The sequence below is a fragment of the Thalassophryne amazonica genome, chromosome 15, assembly GCF_902500255.1.
Source record: "Thalassophryne amazonica chromosome 15, fThaAma1.1, whole genome shotgun sequence".
In the NCBI taxonomy this organism is placed as follows: domain Eukaryota; kingdom Metazoa; phylum Chordata; class Actinopteri; order Batrachoidiformes; family Batrachoididae; genus Thalassophryne; species Thalassophryne amazonica.
In genome coordinates this window covers 72,875,938-72,893,305 of record NC_047117.1, presented here as the reverse complement: position 1 = coordinate 72,893,305, position 17,368 = coordinate 72,875,938, and the positions used below count along the sequence as shown (strand labels likewise).

Here is a 17,368-nt window from a genome sequence, read left to right as displayed (position 1 = left end):
AGGCAAAGCCATACAATAATTACAGAAAAACCCCAACGGTCAAAACGACCCCCTGTGAGCAAGCACTTGGCGACAGTGGGAAGGAAAAACTCCCTTTTAACAGGAAGAAACCTCCAGCAGAACCAGGCTCAAGGAGGGGCAGTCTTCTGCTGGGACTGGTTGGGGCTGAGGGAGAGAACCAGGAAAAAGACATGCTGTGGAGGGGAGCAGAGATCAATCACTAATGATTAAATGCAGAGTGGTGCATACAGAGCAAAAAGAGAAAGAAACACTCAGTGCATCATGGGAACCCCCCAGCAGTCTAAGTCTATAGCAGCATAACTAAGGGATGGTTCAGGGTCACCTGATCCAGCCCTAACTATAAGCTTTAGCAAAAAGGAAAGTTTTAAGCCTAATCTTAAAAGTAAAGAGGGTGTCTGTCTCCCTGATCTGAATTGGGAGCTGGTTCCAGAGGAGAGGAGCATGAAAGCTGAAGGCTCTGCCTCCCATTCTACTCTTACAAACCCTAGGAACTACAAGTAAGCCTGCAGTCTGAGAGCGAAGTGCTCCATTGGGGTGATATGGTACTATGAGGTCCCTAAGATAAGATGGGACCTGATTATTCAAAACCTTATAAGTAAGAAGAAGAATTTTAAATTCTATTCTAGAATTAACAGGAAGCCAATGAAGAGAGGCCAATATGGGTGAGATATGCTCTCTCCTTCTAGTCCCCGTCAGTACTCTAGCTGCAGCATTTTGAATTAACTGAAGGCTTTTCAGGGAGCTTTTAGGACAACCTGATAATAATGAGTCACTTCTGATTTAAGGCTCTCTTTTTCAGAGGAGCTACAGCATCCAAAGTTGTCCTCAATGAGGATGTAAAACTATTGACGAGATAATCTATCTCACTCACAGAGTTTAGGTACTCTGCCCTGTGTTGGTATATGGCATTGGAGAACATAAAGAAGGAATCATATCCTTAAACCTAGTTACAGCGCTTTCTGAAAGACTTCTACTGTAATGAAACTTATTCCCCATTGCTGGGTAGTCCATCAGAGTAAATGTAAATGTTATTAAGAAATGATCAGACAGAAGGGGGTTTTCAGGGAATACTGTTAAGTCTTCTATTTCCATACCATAAGTCAGAACAAGATCTAAGATATGATTAAAGTGGTGGGTGGACTCATTTACTTTTTGAGCAAAGCCAATAGAGTCTAATAATAGATTAAATGCAGTGTTGAGGCTGTCATTCTCAGCATCTGTGTGGATGTTAAAATCGCCCACTATAATTATCTTATCTGAACTAAGCACTAAGTCAGACAAAAGGTCTGAAAATTCACAGAGAAACTCACAGTAACGACCAGGTGGACGATAGATAATAACAAATAAAACTGGTTTTTGGGACTTCCAATTTGGATGGACAAGACTAAGAGTCAAGCTTTCAAATGAATTAAAGCTGTGTCTGGGTTTTGGATTAATTAATAAGCTGGAATGGAAGATTGCTGCTAATCCTCCGCCTCGGCCCGTGCTACGAGCGTTCTGGCAGTTAGTGTGACTCGGGGGTGTTGACTCATTTAAACTAACATATTCATCCTGCTGTAACCAGGTTTCTGTAAGGCAGAATAAATCAATATGTTGATCAATTATTATATCATTTACTAACAGGGACTTAGAAGAGAGAGACCTAATGTTTAATAGACCACATTTAACTGTTTTAGTCTGTGGTGCAGTTGAAGGTGCTATACGAGGTCTGTCCATAAAGTATTTTTTTCAAAAACTATATGGCTTTCATTCATATGTTTTTACGTCAAACATGCTTGAACCCTGGTGAACATGCGTGAGTTTTTCCACGCCTGTCGGTGACGTCATTCGACTGTGAGCACGCCTTGTGGAAGGAGTGGTCCCGCCCCCTCGTCGGATTTTCATTGTCTGGAAATGGCGGAATGAAAAGGACTTTTTTCCATCAGAATTTTTTCAGAAGCTGTTAGAGACCGGCACCTGGAAACCATTTGAAAAATGTATCTGGCTTTCTGTGAAAATTTTACGGGCTTCGCAGAGAATAAGGACTTTATCTACAGGTTTAAGGACCCCTTTAAGGACGCTCGGCGCGCCGCGCTCCGAGCTGCGACGATGAGGCACAAACCACTGGATCATTTCTAAACGGATGGCTCTGTGGATACGAGACCGTCATGTGCTCTTTCTCTGGTTATCACAAGAGCTGGACATCAGCCATTTTCCAGCAGATTTCACTTTTAACAAGAGATTTTGTCATGGAAAGCCGCGCGGAGGCTTCGCGCGTCAAGACCGATTCGCTGATGAAGCCAGACAAAGGAACACCTCCGTTTCGGAGTGTTAGAGGACAAGTTGGGACATGTCCAGCTCTCCACAGTTTCTCTTATACTCACTCGACTGGTAAGCACTGAAAGCTGAGATAGGCATGTCCCAACTTGTCCTCTAACACGCCGAAACGGAGGTGTTCCTTTGTCTTGCTTCCAAAGCGAATCGGTCGTGACGCGCGAAACCTCCGCGCGGCTTTCCATGACAAAATCTCTTGTTAAAAGTGAATTCTGCCGGAAAATGGCTGATGTCCAGCTCTTGTGATAACCAGAGAAAGAACACACGACGGTCTCGTAGCCACAGAGCCATCCATTTAGAAATTATCCAGTGGTTTGTGCCTCATCGTCGCAGCTCGGAGCGCGGCGCACTGACCGTCCTTAAAGGGGTCCTTAAAGCTGTAGTTAAAGTCCTTATTCTCTGTGAAGCCCATAAAATTTTCACCGAAAGCCAGATAAATTTTTCGAATGGTTTCCAGGTGCCAGTCTCTAACAGCTTCTGAAAAAAGTCTGATGGAAAAAAAGTCCTTTTCATTCCGCCATTTCCAGACAATGAAAATCCGACGAGGGGGCGGGACCACTCCTTCCCAAGGCGTGCTCACAGGGGAATGACATCACCGACAGGCATGGAAAAACTCATGCATGCGCACGAGGGTTCAAGCATGTCTGACGTAAAAACATATGAATGAAATTCATATAGTTTTTGAAAAAAATAAAAAGGACCGTTACTTTATGGACAGACCTCGTATTATTTTTTCTTTTTGAATTTTTATGCTTAAATAGATTTTTGCTGGTTATTGGTGGTCTGGGAGCAGGCTCCATCTCTACGGGGATGGGGTAATGAGGGGATGGCAGGGGGAGAGAAGCTGCAGAGAGGTGTGTAAGACTACAACTCTGCTTCCTGGTCCCAACCCTGGGTAGTCACGGTTTGGAGGATTTAATAAAATTGGCGAGATTTCTAGAAATGAGTGCTGCTCCATCCAAAGTGGGATGCATGCCGTCTCTCCTAACAAGACCATGAGATTGTGTTCTTTCACAGTTCATTTCTACTTGCTCAACAGTGATAAATGCTTTCATCTTGTAACTCAGTGAATTAAAAGAGCACATAGTGAGGATAAAGTGGTGAGATGTTGGTTAACATCAATGAAACCAGCAGCTTTGGTTTTCCTGTGTAAAGCCCTGAGACATGTGTGCCACCTGCTGGATCGATTATGGAAAATTAGGAACCGCTGTAGTTGAATTTAGCCTTATGTTGAGACTGTCAGTCCAAATCAGATTTTTGGCATATCCAGATTCATTTTTGAAAGTCACTTTGTTCAGAATGCCAGTTCATTCTGGATTTACTGCATAGCTCCTCTAAATCTGACCTCTGAGGTTTCTTCCTCAAATCATCAGAGGGAGTTTTTCCTTACCACTGTCACTTGTGTGCTTGCTGTAGGGGTTGGTAAGGTTAGACCTTACTTGTCTGAAGTGTCTTGAGGCAACTTTGTTGTGATTTGGTGCTATACAAATGAAATAAATTGAATTGACCTCACTGATTAACTGTCCACATTATATATAACAAGTGACTAGATCTGATCTGTGTGTCTGTGTGGTAATCCTCATTTTCAGTCTTATTCATATGAAATAGCCAACAGAAGCAGACATAGTTGTCACTGTACTGACAAGGTAGCCTGCACTGATTTATTCATCCTCCCACAGTGCCAGAAGGCAGGTCATCAGCTGACTTGACCATGGATAAAACAAAATTTATATCCAACATGTTGTCTCTTGCAGCTACCAGTGCTACCAAAGCCATACAGCCAGTCAGATCCATCCACCTTCCAGGGCACCAAACATGTATACAACATAAACAAATGTTACATGGCTGCAAAAGTTGCAGACATACCAAAATGCACCTGGAATCTGATTTGAGCAATTAGACCAGAACGGGTTTACAAAAATGTGATTTGAGTCACTTTTCAAACAAGGAACAACCTACGAATCAGACTTAAAACACACACTCATCTTCAACTGGTTATCCAAGATCAGGTTGTGGGAGGCTGAAGCCTATCCCAGTAGTCATAGGGCGTGAGGCAGTGTACACCCTAGACTTGACACAAGTCTTTTGCCGGGCCACATATAGACAAACACAGACTGAATGTCATTTGTCCGCGCACCTGCTGAATGCCGGGTGTGCTTTGTGCTCCTGACTGTTAGCTAACAATTTAAGTTTGCAGACACAGGGAGAAACATGATGACCAGTACTTATGCAATTGTGGACCAAAATATAGCACAGAATGGGCAGCACAGTGCATTAGGGGTTAGCACTATTGGCACAGAGTGAGAAGGTCCCAGATTCAAATCTGAACTGGTCCTTTCTGTGTGGGATTGGCATGTTCTCCCTTTGTTTGTGTGGGTTCCCTTTGGACACTAATGTGTTCTCCCACTTCCAAAGATGAGCAGGTTAGGTAAATTAGAAACCAAGACAGTCTACTGGCTGTTGGAAGGTTCTTGTTCAAGTTTTGTATTTTGGGGAACAAAAGTCACTTCAGATGGGCACACAAGGCTCCAGTTCAAAGTCTGAAAAATGAAGAAACAGCAAACAGTTTCATAAGAACTCAACAGCAATACTCACATGCAGACCTTTATAGAAATATATTACAAACCTGTAACAACTCATGGTCACCAGGTTAACACCAGCCACTAAGGAGTAAACGTTTTCTATTTTTGAATTTTCTGCATAAACTGTATAATAATGCAACTTTTATCAAAATTGTCAACTTCCAGAACCGCCCATCCATTGTTTGTTGAATTATTGCTCCAGATCTACTTAAAAACACACAAATAGTGAACAGACATTGATATATTATACGTGTACAAACCTCCCATGGTTTGTCACAAAGACTGATTGATGCTCAAGCGATCATGTTGACTGAGTGTTGCTTTTAGCCACCAATGCCTCATCAGAATTTCAACTGGAGTTTGAAAATACTGGAAGGCACATGGGAATATCAGCAGGAATGTGGCATTCCCAGAGATTACATCATTTATCAGACTGCTGTGTTGGTTCCAGAGAGTCATCCATCAATTCAACACACACACACAGCTGGCTATACAATACAGACACACACAGAATGGTGCGCATCGGTGCACATTCTCACCCAGCGTGCGCCAGCAGAAAAATGCTATACACGACTTATGATGCTGTGTATAATTTCACTTATGGTTTTAAGACATGCACAGTGCAGAGGTACTGAGATATTGTGTGTGTGTGTGTGTGTGTGTGTGTGTGTGTGTGTGTGTGTGTGTGTGTGTGTGTGTGTGTGTGTGTGTGTGTGTGTGTGTGTGTGTGTGTGTGTGTGTGTGTGTGTGTGTGTGTGTGTGTGTGTGTGTGTGTGTTTCTAGGTGAGCTGTGCGAAGAGAAACTGGATTTCTGTGCACCGGAGCTGAACCCGTGTCAGCACAACTCAAAGTGCATTCTCACTCCGCAAGGATACAAGTGAGTGAACTGGAAGGATAGAGACAGACAGACAGGCAGACAGACAGACAGATGTTTGGTGGAGTTAGCAGTAATTCCTTCTCTCTCTCCCTCATGATAAAAGTACTAAAGTTTCCACCCTAAAATAAATTGCTTGATGTTTGCGTGTAGAGTGTGTGAACATTTGCGCGTATGACTGTTTGGTGAGGTGTTTGGAAGTCTGACTTTGGCTCTCTCTTAAGGATTCATGTCCACGTGTACTGTGCATGCATATGTGTGTGTGTGCGTGCTGTTAAATTTACAAAAAAAAAACCTCACCCTTTTTGAATCATCCCATCTCTGTATAAATTGTGCCATTAAAATAAATAAATACATAAATAAAATCACCATTCCATGTTGTGTGTGTGTGTGTGTGTGTGTGTGTGTGTGTGTGTGTGTGTGTGTGTGTGTGTGTGTGTGTGTGTGTGTGTGTGTGTGTGTACGCTGCAGCTGTGAGTGCACTCCAGGCTACGTCGGTGAGCACTGTGAGCTGGACTACAACGACTGCGAAGACAACAAATGTCTAAATGGTGGCCAGTGTATCGATGCCATCAACGGTTACACCTGCGTCTGTCGTGAGGGATACAGGTGAGACATCAGCAGGGACTAATCACACAAAAACTTTGCATTACCTTGTTGATATATTATAGTACTGAGAAAAACCAGTTCTAAAATACAAAGAGAAGGACACTAAGTGGGTATACCTCCAAAAATGACCCATCTTAATATATCACTATTACTGTATCCTTCTAAATACAAGACAACCTTGATTGAGACTCCCCCCACCCCACCCCCCATCCCAAAGACATTTTTGATAAAGACTTCCCAAAGAATATATTTTCTTTTATAAAGAAATGCTTTTATTTAAGATGTTTTTTGTGCTCTGCATCATCTCACATTACACTCGTAGGTTCTTTCAGCTTCTCCTTTTTATTGGTCAGGGTCACCACAGCAGATCAGATTATGGATCTAAATGTTGATTTGGCACACGTTTTGTGCTGGATGTCCTTCCTGACACAGCTCCACATTGCATGGAGAATGATCATGGGTGGTCTTGAATTGTGGACCTTCAGTTTTCTAAACAAATGCACTGACTACTTGGCCACCATGCTGCCTCATCTTCTATCATTATGCTCTGACACCTTATTTCTTGGCTGCTTGAGAGCATCATAACATCTCTTCAGTTAATTTATATGAGTTTTGAGCCACACTGTTCAGTATTGACTACTGTGTCTCTCCATCATGCAGTAATGTAGACTAGTTCAATGCACAAGATTCCTCAGCCCTGGGATGCAAACTCATTTCATAGGTATTCGTCACCACCTACTGTTGCGGAAGTATATATACACTCAACAAAAATATAAACGCAACACTTTTGGTTTTGCTCCCATTTTGTATGAGATGAACTCAAAGATCTAAAAGTTTTTCCACATACACAATATCACCATTTCCCTCAAATATTGTTCACAAACCAGTCTAAATCTGTGATAGTGAGCACTTCTCCTTTGCTGAGATAATCCATCCCACCTCACAGGTGTGCCATACCAAGATGCTGATTAGACACCATGATTAGTGCACAGGTGTGCCTTAGACTGTCCACAATAAAAGGCCACTCTGAAAGGTGCAGTTTTATCACACAGCACAATGCCACAGATGTCGCAAGATTTGAGGGAGCGTGCAGTTGGCATGCTGACAGCAGGAATGTCAACCAGAGCTGTTGCTCGTGTATTGAATGTTCATTTCTCTACCATAAGTCGTCTCCAAAGGCGTTTCAGAGAATTTGGCAGTACATCCAACCAGCCTCACAACCGCAGACCATGTGTAACCACACCAGCTCAGGACCTCCACATCCAGCATGTTCACCTCCAAGATCGTCTGTGACCAGCCACTCGGACAGCTGCTGAAACAATCGGTTTGCATAACCAAAGAATTTCTGCACAAACTGTCAGAAACCGTCTCAGGGAAGCTCATCTGCATGCTTGTCGTCCTCATCGGGGTCTCAACCTGACTCCAGTTCGTCGTCATAACCGACTTGAGTGGGCAAATGCTCACATTCGCTGGCGTTTGGCACGTTGGAGAGGTGTTCTCTGAATCCCAGTTCACACTGTCCAGGGCAGACGGCAGACAGCGTGTGTGGCGTCGTGTGGGTGAGCGGTTTTCTGATGTCAATGTTGTGGATCGAGTGGCCCATGGTGGTGGTGGGGTTATGGTATGGGCAGGCGTCTGTTATGGACGAAGAACACGTGCATTTTATTGATGGCATTTTGAATGCACAGAGATACCGTGACAAGATCCTGAGGCCCATTGTTGTGCCATACATCCAAGAACATCACCTCATGTTGCAGCAGGATAATGCACAGACCCATGTTGCAAGGATCTGTACACAATTCTTGGAAGCTGAAAATGTCCCAGTTCTTGCATGGCCGGCATACTCACGGGACATGTCACCCATTGAGCATGTTTGGGATGCTCTGGACCGGCGTATACGACAGCGTGTACCAGTTCCTGCCAATATCCAGCAACTTCGCACAGCCATTGAAGAGGAGTGGACCAACATTCCACAGGCCACAATTGACAACCTGATCAACTCCCTTTCAGAGTGGCCTTTTATTGTGGACAGTCTAAGGCACACCTGTGCACTAATCATGGTGTCTAATCAGCATCTTGGTATGGCACACCTGTGAGGTGGGATGGATTATCTCAGCAAAGGAGAAGTGCTCACTATCACAGATTTAGACTGGTTTGTGAACAATATTTGAGGGAAATGGTGATATTGTGTATGTGGAAAAAGTTTTAGATCGTTGAGTTCATCTCATACAAAATGGGAGCAAAACCAAAAGTGTTGCATTTATATTTTTGTTGAGTATATGTAAAAAGACTAGACCATGTCTGCAAGACAACAGTTTTTTCTCCCAGATCAGTTTCCAAAGGGTGGGGGCGGGATGGTGGGGCAGTGTAGATCATATTTAACAGTATGGGGTTTTCATTTTCTGTAAGTCTTCATTCATTACAGTTCATGAAAATCTGTTCCAATTTTTTTGCTCCACTAATAAATTGAGATCTTTCCCAAATTTTAATGGTACTTCATTGGTAAACTTGCCCAGTGATTATGCAAGTTTGATAATGCTCATGCTCCATTAGACTGGTTTACATCCTACCTCTCTGGCCACACTCAGTTCACCCAACTCAAATCCTTTAAATCCACCTATCCATCACTTCAGGTGTGCCCCAGGGCTCTCTCCTCATCATCTATTTTCTTCCCCTTGGTAATATCTTCCGAAAATTTGACATTCATTTCCACTGTTATGCTGATGACACCCAGCTCTCTCTTACCTCTAATAAACCCTCAGCCACTCTTCCACCCACCTCCCTCACTGATTGCATCTCTGAAATAAAAATCTGGTTCACTTTAAACTTTCTTAAATTAAACAGTAGCAAAACTGAGGTTCTCCTCATTGGTACAAAACCCACCCTATACCAAACTGACAGTTTTTCTCTCATTATTGACAATTCCACCATTTCACCGTCGCCCCAGGTTAAGAGTCTGGGTGTCATCCGTGACATCATACTATCCTTTCAGTCACATATTAAAAACATCAACAGGTCTGCCGACTTCCATCTACGCAACATTAATTGTCTCCGCCCCTTCTTTACCCCCCACACTGCTGCCATCCTCGTCCATAGCCTTGTTACCTCCCATCTGGATTACTGTAATTTTCTTCTCTTCAGTCTTCCTTACAAATCCCTCCATAAACTTCAACTGGTCCAGAATTCAGTTGCAAGTATCATAACTCGAACCCCATTGATCCAGCATATCACTTCCGTCCTCCAACAGCTCCACTGGCTTCCGGTCCAGTTTCATATTCAATTCAAAAGTCTCCTGTTAACATTCAAAGCCATACACAACTTGTCTCCTCCATATCTGTCCCCACTCCCTCCAATCCTCTTCCTCCATTCACTTGTTTGTCCCCTCTGTCCATCTCACTACCATGGGGAGCAGAACATTCAGCTGCTCTGCTCCCCGTCTCTGGAATTCATTACCATCCCAAATCAGAAATATTGATTCATTTCCCCTTTTCAAATCACAACTCAAAACACATCTGTTTATGACTGCTTATTCCTCCTGATGCATATTGCTCTATTTTGTTGTTTTTATTGTTTTTTTCTTTCCATTGGATTTTAAGTTTTACTGTATGTTGTCCTTGAGTGTCAACAAAGGCGCCTTTAAATGGAATGTATTATTATTATTATTATTATTATTATTATTATTATTATTATTGTTATTATTAAAAGTTGGTTAATTGATTTAAAGGACATGTCGCACCAACATCATAACAATTAACAATTTAGGCTCCCGATGATCCACCGGGTGTTGTGTGGGCCGCTGAAGAGGAGGTACTGCTGGCCCACCACCACCAGATGGCGCCCTGCTTGGAGTGCGGGCTTCAAGCACGAGAGGGCGCCGGAGCCACTGGGAGTGACAGCTGTCACTCATCATCAGCACCAGCTGTCACTCATACAACTCATCACCATCACCATAAAGGCCGGACTGCAACTCCACCTCCTCGCCGAGAAATCAGCTACCATAAGAGGTAATATTCTCTGCTGTGTATGAACTTAACACTGACTTATAGTCTGAACTTCTTTGCAGCCGTTTTCCTGTAAGTGTTGCCTTATCTGTGGGATTGGCGTTTGGTGTGATCAGCGACAGCTTCGCTTCACACCCCAACCAGATAAATGGTTAGACAGGAGCTGCACGAGTGTGTGATTGGAGGTGGAGGTGCTCCCTCCCAAAAGAACACAGACTGTGGGATTACTGAGTGTGCGAACTCACACTCATCAACTCTGTTTCTGTTCTCTGCCAGCAGTACCAGGTCTGACAGCTGGAGACGGTGGCCACCTGGGGATCCAGGACTTGGCAGCTCCGGTGTTCTTCAGATCCGTTGGTGGTGAGGGCCGTGTGGGATCCGGCTCGGTTCTGGACGGACGTCTCCTATCCTCAAGCCTGCCCACACGTCACTCAACATATAATTGTTTGTAGTTCCAAGAACTGTATTTGTCTGTTTTCCGTTGTGCACAACATTAAATTGTTACTGTTTGGCTTATCCATTGCCCGTTCATTTAACGGCCCCTGTTGTGGGTCCGTGTTCCTACACTTTCACAACAGGATTTCTCGGCCAGCGTCATGGATCCCGAGGGGCGTCAACCATCGCTTGAACAGCCAATGGAAGAGCGAGGTGCACAGGCGTCAGCAGGAAGCGTGTTAGGTGAGCTGCAACAAATCTTCACCGCTTTCACTGCTCGGTTGGACTTAGTCACCGAGCAGAGTGTGATTCTCAATCGGAGGATGGAGGCTCTCACCGCCCAGGTGGAAGCTCGTGCTCAGGGCGCTGCTGCTGCTGACCGAATGCCAGAAACAGACGTTCCACTGGTCGTTCAACGAACCCCCCACCTTCCCTGAAGCATACATAAGCCCTCCGGAGCGGTACGGAGGCTGTGTCGAGACGTGCGCGGACTTCTTGATGCAGTGCTCGCTCGTCTTTTCATAGCATCCTGTCATGTACGCGTCAGATGTTAGCCGGGTGGCTTACGTTATAAATTTGCTTCGAGGAGAGGCACGCACCTGGGCTACTGCGCTCTGGGAGCAGAATTCATGGCTCCTAATGACATATGCTGGGTTTGTGAGGGAGTTCAGACAGGTGTTCGACCACCCTCATAGAGGCGAGACCGCTTCAAACGTGCTGCTGTCGATAAGACAGGGGTGTCGGAGCGCAGCGAAGTATGCAGTCGACTTCTGCATCGCGGCAGCGCGAGCCAGCTGGAATGCTGTTGCGCTCCGCGCCGCCCTTGTAGACGGACTGTCTCTGGTCCTTAAGGAGCACCTGGTGGCGAAGGACGAGCCACGGGATTTAGACGGGCTTATCGACCTAGTTATACAGTTAGACAACCGATTAACAGAACACCGACGGGAGCGAGACGAAGGGCATGGTCAGGCACAAGCCGTCCCTCTTCCTCCCGGGTCCGAAAGGGAGCCATCTTCCCCACGCTCCACAGCCAGGGCACTCCACGTGACGACAGCCCCCCCTGCTGACGTTGCTATGGAGACGAGCAGGGCCAAAAGGCGATCAGATCAGAGACAAAGGAGGCTGTTCCGTGGGGAGTGTTTTCACTGCAGCTCAACCAAGCACACGCAGAAAAACTGCCCCAAACAGTCAATACAGCAGCACTCGTCCTTAGAGACTGGGCTAAGGGTGGGTCACAATACCCACGCGGGGAGACCCCGAAAATCTGCATGCATCCCAGTCACGATCCTGAGTGGGGATCTAACCCTTCACGCCCCAGCACTGGTGGACACGGGGTCGGAGGGGAATCTGCTGGACAGCAGATGGGCAAGGGAAGTCAGTCTCCCTCTAGTGGCTCTACCTTCACCTTTGAAGGTACGGGCACTAGATGGCACCCTTCTTCCATTAATCACACACCAGTCACAGCCAGTGACATTGGTGGTGTCTGGAAATCACAGGGAGGAGATTGTGTTTTATGTAACACCTTCTACCTCCCGTGTGATTTTGGGTTATCCTTGGATGAAAAAACACAATCCCCGAATTGATTGGCCGTCTGGGGTTGTGGCTCAGTGGAGCGAAACCTGCCACCGGGAATGTCTCGGATCCTCGGTTCCGCCTGGTATGACAGCTAGTGAGGAGGTTAAAGTCCCTCCCAATCTGACGGCGGTGCCAAGTGAGTACCACGATCTTGCTGACGTTTTCAGCAAAGATCTGGTGTTCACCCTTCCCCCGCACCGTCCGTACGATTGTGCCATTGATTTGATCCCGGGCGTTGAGTACCCGTCCAGCAGGCTGTACAACCTCTCACGTCCTGAGCGAGAATCAATGGAGACCTACATCCGGGACTCATTAGCTGCCGGGTTGATCCAGAACTCCACCTCCCCGATGGGTGCAGGTTTCTTTTTTGTGGGCAAGAAAGATGGCGGACTCCGTCCATGCATTGATTACAGGGGGCTGAATGAGATCACGGTTCGCAACCGATACCCTCTGCCCCTGTTAGATTCAGTGTTCACGCCCCTGCATGGAGCCCAAATTTTCACAAAGCTGGATCTTAGAAATGCATACCACCTGGTTCGGATCCGGAAGGGAGACGCGTGGAAGACGGCATTTAACACCCCGTTAGGTCACTTTGAGTACCTGGTCATGCCGTTCGGCCTCACTAACACCCCCGTGACGTTCCAAGCTTTGGTAAATGATGTCTTGCGGGACTTCCTGCATCGGTTTGTCTTCATATATCTAGACGATATACTCATCTTTTCCCCGGATCCTGAGACTCATGTTACGCATGTACGTCAGGTCCTGCAGCGGTTGTTGGAGAACCGGCTATTTGTGAAGGGCGAGAAGTGCAAGTTCCACCGTACTTCTTTGTCCTTCCTGGGGTTCATAATCTCCTCCAACTCCGTCGCCCCTGATCCGGCCAAGGTTGCGGCAGTGAGAGAATGGCCCCAACCAACAAACCGTAGGAAACTGCAACAGTTCCTCGGTTTTGCAAATTTCTACCGGAGGTTCATCAAGAGTTACAGTCAGGTAGTTAGCCCCCTGACAGCCCTGACCTCCACTAAAGTCCCCTTCACCTGGTCGGATCGGTGTGAAGCCGCGTTTAGTTGAAACGCCGGTTCTCGACTGCGCCAGTCCTGGTGCAGCCCGATCCAAATCGCCAGTTTATAGTTGAAGTGGACGCCTCTGACTCAGGGATAGGAGCCGTGCTATCCCAGAGCGGGCAGTCCGACAAGGTTCTCCACCCTTGTGCCTATTTCTCCCGCAGGTTGACCCCGGCTGAAAGGAATTATGACGTCGGCAATCGGGAACTTCTTGCGGTAAAGGAGGCTCTAGAGGAGTGGAGACACCTGTTGAAGGGAGCTTCGGTACCGTTCACGGTTTTCACGGACCATCGGAACCTGGAGTACATCCGGACCGCCAAGCGTCTGAACCCCAGGCAAGCCCGCTGGTTCTTCGGGCGTTTTGACTTTCAGATCACATACCGCCCCGGGACAAAGAACCAACGGTCTGACGCCCTGTCCCAGGTGCACGAGGAGGAAGTCAGACCGAGTTGTCAGACCCGACTGAAACCATCATCCCCGAGTCCACTGTCATGGCCACCCTTACCTGGGACGTGGAGAAGACCGTCCGGGAGGCCCTGACACGGAACCCGGACCCGCGAACTGGACCGAAGAACAAGATGTACGTCCCACCAGAGGCCAGGGCTGCAGTCCTAGACTTCTGTCACGTTTCCAAGCTCTCCTGCCATCCAGGGGTGCGAAGAACCGTGGCAGTTGTCCGGAAGCGCTTCTGGTCGGCGTCTCTGGAAGCCGACATCCAGGAGTACGTCCAGGCCTGCACCACCTGCGCCAGGGACAAGGCGGACCACCACAAGATCCAAGGCCTCCTCCATCCTCTGCCCGTGCCTCATTGCCCCTGGTCTCACATCGGCCTGGACTTCGTCACGGGCCTCCCGCCGTCCCAGGGCATGACTACCATCCTCACGATAGTGGACTGGTTCTCCAAGGCGGCCCACTTCATGGCCTTCCCGAAGCTCCCGACGGCCCAGGGGACTGCAAACCTCCTGGTCCACCATGTCGTGCGTCTGCATGGGATTCCATCGGACATTGTCTCAGATCGTGGTCCTCAGTTCTCCTCCCAGGTCTGGAGGAGTTTCTGCAGGCAACTGGGGGCCACCGTAAGTCTCTCGTCCGGGTATAACCCCCAGACGAACGGACAGGAAGAGCGGGTGAACCAGGAATTGGAGCAGGCCCTCCGTTGCGTGACCTCCGCGCACCCAACGGCCTGGAGTGACCATCTGGCCTGGATCGAGTACGCTCATAATAGCCAAGTGTCATCTGCCACCGGCCTCTCCCCATTTGAGGTATGTTTGGGGTACCAGCACCCATTGTTTCCACTCGTGGAGGGAGAGGTCGGGGTGCCCTCGGTCCAGGCCCATCTGAGGAGGTGTCGTCGGGTGTGGCGTACCGCCCGCTCTGCCCTGCTCAAAGCCTGGAGGAGGGCTAAGGCCCATGCAGACCGCCGGCGTGCCCCAGCCCCTACGTATCAGCCCGGGCAGGCGGTTTGGCTATCTACAAAGGACATCCCCCTACAAGTGGAATCCCAAAAACTGAAGGACAGATACATAGGACCCTTCACCATCCTAAAAGTCTTCAGTCAGTGAAGCTAAAGCTGCCAGCTTCACTGCGGATACATCCGGTCTTTCACGTGTCACGACTCAAACCTTGCCACACCTCTCCACTCTGTGCCCCTGGGCCGGCGCCGCCGCCTGCCCGGATCATTGACGGGGAACCGGCTTGGACTCTGCGCCGGCTCCTGGACGTCCGTCGGAAGGGCCGGGGGTTCCAGTATTTGGTGGACTGGCAAGGATACGGACCCGAAGAACGCTCCTGGGTGAAGAGGAGCTTCATCCTGGACCCGGCCCTCCTGGCCGACTTCTACACCCAGCACCCAGCAAGCCTGGTCGGGTGCCCGGGGGCGCCCGTTGAGGTGGGGGGGTCCTGTTGTATGGGCCGCTGAAGAGGAGGTACTGCTGGCCCACCACCACCAGATGGCGCCCTGCTTGGAGTGCGGGCTTCAAGCACGAGAGGGTGCCGGAGCCACTGGGAGTGACAGCTGTCACTCATCATCAGCACCAGCTGTCACTCATACAACTCATCACCATCACCATAAAGGCCGGACTGCAACTCCACCTCCTCGCCGAGAAATCAGCTACCATAAGAGGTAATGTTCTCTGCTGTGTCTGAACTTAACACTGACTTATAGTCTGAACTTCTTTGCAGCCGTTTTCCTGTAAGTGTTGCCTTATCTGTGGGATTGGCGTTTGGTGTGATCAGCGACGGCTTCGCTTCACACCCCAACCAGATAAGTGGTTAGACAGGAGCTGCACGAGTGTGTGATTGGAGGTGGAGGTGCTCCCTCCCAAAAGAACACAGACTGTGGGATTACTGAGTGTGCGAACGCACACTCATCAACTCTGTTTCTGTTCTCTTCCAGCAGTACCAGGTCTGACAGCTGGAGACGGTGGCCACCTGGGGATCCAGGACTTGGCAGCTCTGGTGTTCTTCAGATCCCTTGGTGGTGAGGGCCATGTGGGATCCGGCTCGGTTCTGGACGGACGTCTCCTATCCTCAAGCCTGCCCACACGTCACTCAACATATAATTGTTTGTAGTTCCAAGAACTGTATTTGTCTGTATTCCGTTGTGCACTTCACAACATTAAATTGTTACTGTTTGGCTTATCCATTGCCCGTTCATTTAACGCCCCCTGTTGTGGGTCCATGTTCCTACACTTTCACAACACCGGGATTACTTTGTGGACTTCCTTGACCGGTTTCAAAGTATACAGCATTCGCAGCAAACACCTACGAAGGCGCCTGAAAACAAAAGTACTCGTGAGTACTTGGGTGTTTTTGACAATTCACATCGCAACTAGAAGCGCCCCAGTGTGAGCTTCAATGGAATGTAGCTGATAACATTAAGAATGGAGGCATAGATTAATTCCAGAGTTTACATAAGTGTGATGTCGTGTTATGATGACTCGTTTTTAAGTGATAACTGTTCATTTTGATGCAGTCACAGTAAAAGCTGCAGATGGTTTCTGTGCACCTGCATGGCCATGAGTCATGAACGCAGCCTGTCAATAACCATCTCTGCTCCAGATTCAGCTTTGTGCATGATTAATTATGAGTGTTGTTATCAATAAAAAATAAATCTGCTGCTGGGAGACCAGTCTTGGAGACATTCCTTTTCACAGCAAGCTGAGAGGAGCAACAAGCAGCAATGCACACATGTCAACACACACACACACACACATACACACACACACACACACACATACACACTCCAACTCCTCAAAGCAAAAAATAAATAAATAAATTGCCACAAAACACAACAAAAGGGGTAAAATGCTGAGCATGCCAGACTCACCGTGTTATATTGTTTTCCAAATGTAAACTCCACACAAACAAAGAAATGCGCACGCATAAAGCCGGCTCCAGCCTCTCTCACGTTCGTGGCATAATGTCCATTAATTCCTGGAAATAATGTATTCTGAGTTTTTCCAATGTACAAATCCATCTCTGTGTCCAGGCAGCCTGTTAAAAACAGTGTCAGATGTCCCGACCTCCATGTACACAGCTTCAGTAAACAGCTCGTCTCCACAGTCCAAAATCCGACACTGAAAAAGTTAAGAGTTTCAGGGTGAAGCGCATCGTCTCCTGTCTGTAAATCTGAACCATCACTTTTGAGTTTGTTTCCCTCTGTCTGTCAGTCATTGAGAGGTTTCTCTTTTGCTAATTAAGACGTCACACACTGAAAAATGCAGAGGATTGCCAAGTGAAAAGCTTTCTCGAAACGCACTTGCTAACGCTGAGAGAGACAGGAATAAAATACATCAGAGATCACTAATTATTAGCACATATGTGCAGAGACACTTACACAATCATGAGTACTTTTATGTTGTCTGGGACGTTAAAAAAAACGTGAGACAGGTC

The 17,368-nt window shown here is 47.4% G+C and overlaps 1 protein-coding gene across 7 annotated transcripts in view; it reads left to right on the top strand.

The window, feature by feature from the left end:
• Positions 1-17,368, top strand: part of slit2 (slit homolog 2 (Drosophila)) — a 251,610-nt gene that overhangs the window by 225,266 nt on the left and 8,976 nt on the right. For all 7 annotated transcript variants that reach the window (XM_034189373.1, XM_034189374.1, XM_034189372.1 and 4 more), the window contains 2 exons: positions 5,700-5,793; positions 6,262-6,399. In XM_034189373.1, coding sequence (XP_034045264.1) covers positions 5,700-5,793; positions 6,262-6,399 — 232 coding nt within the window. The remainder of the gene's footprint in view (positions 1-5,699; positions 5,794-6,261; positions 6,400-17,368) is intronic.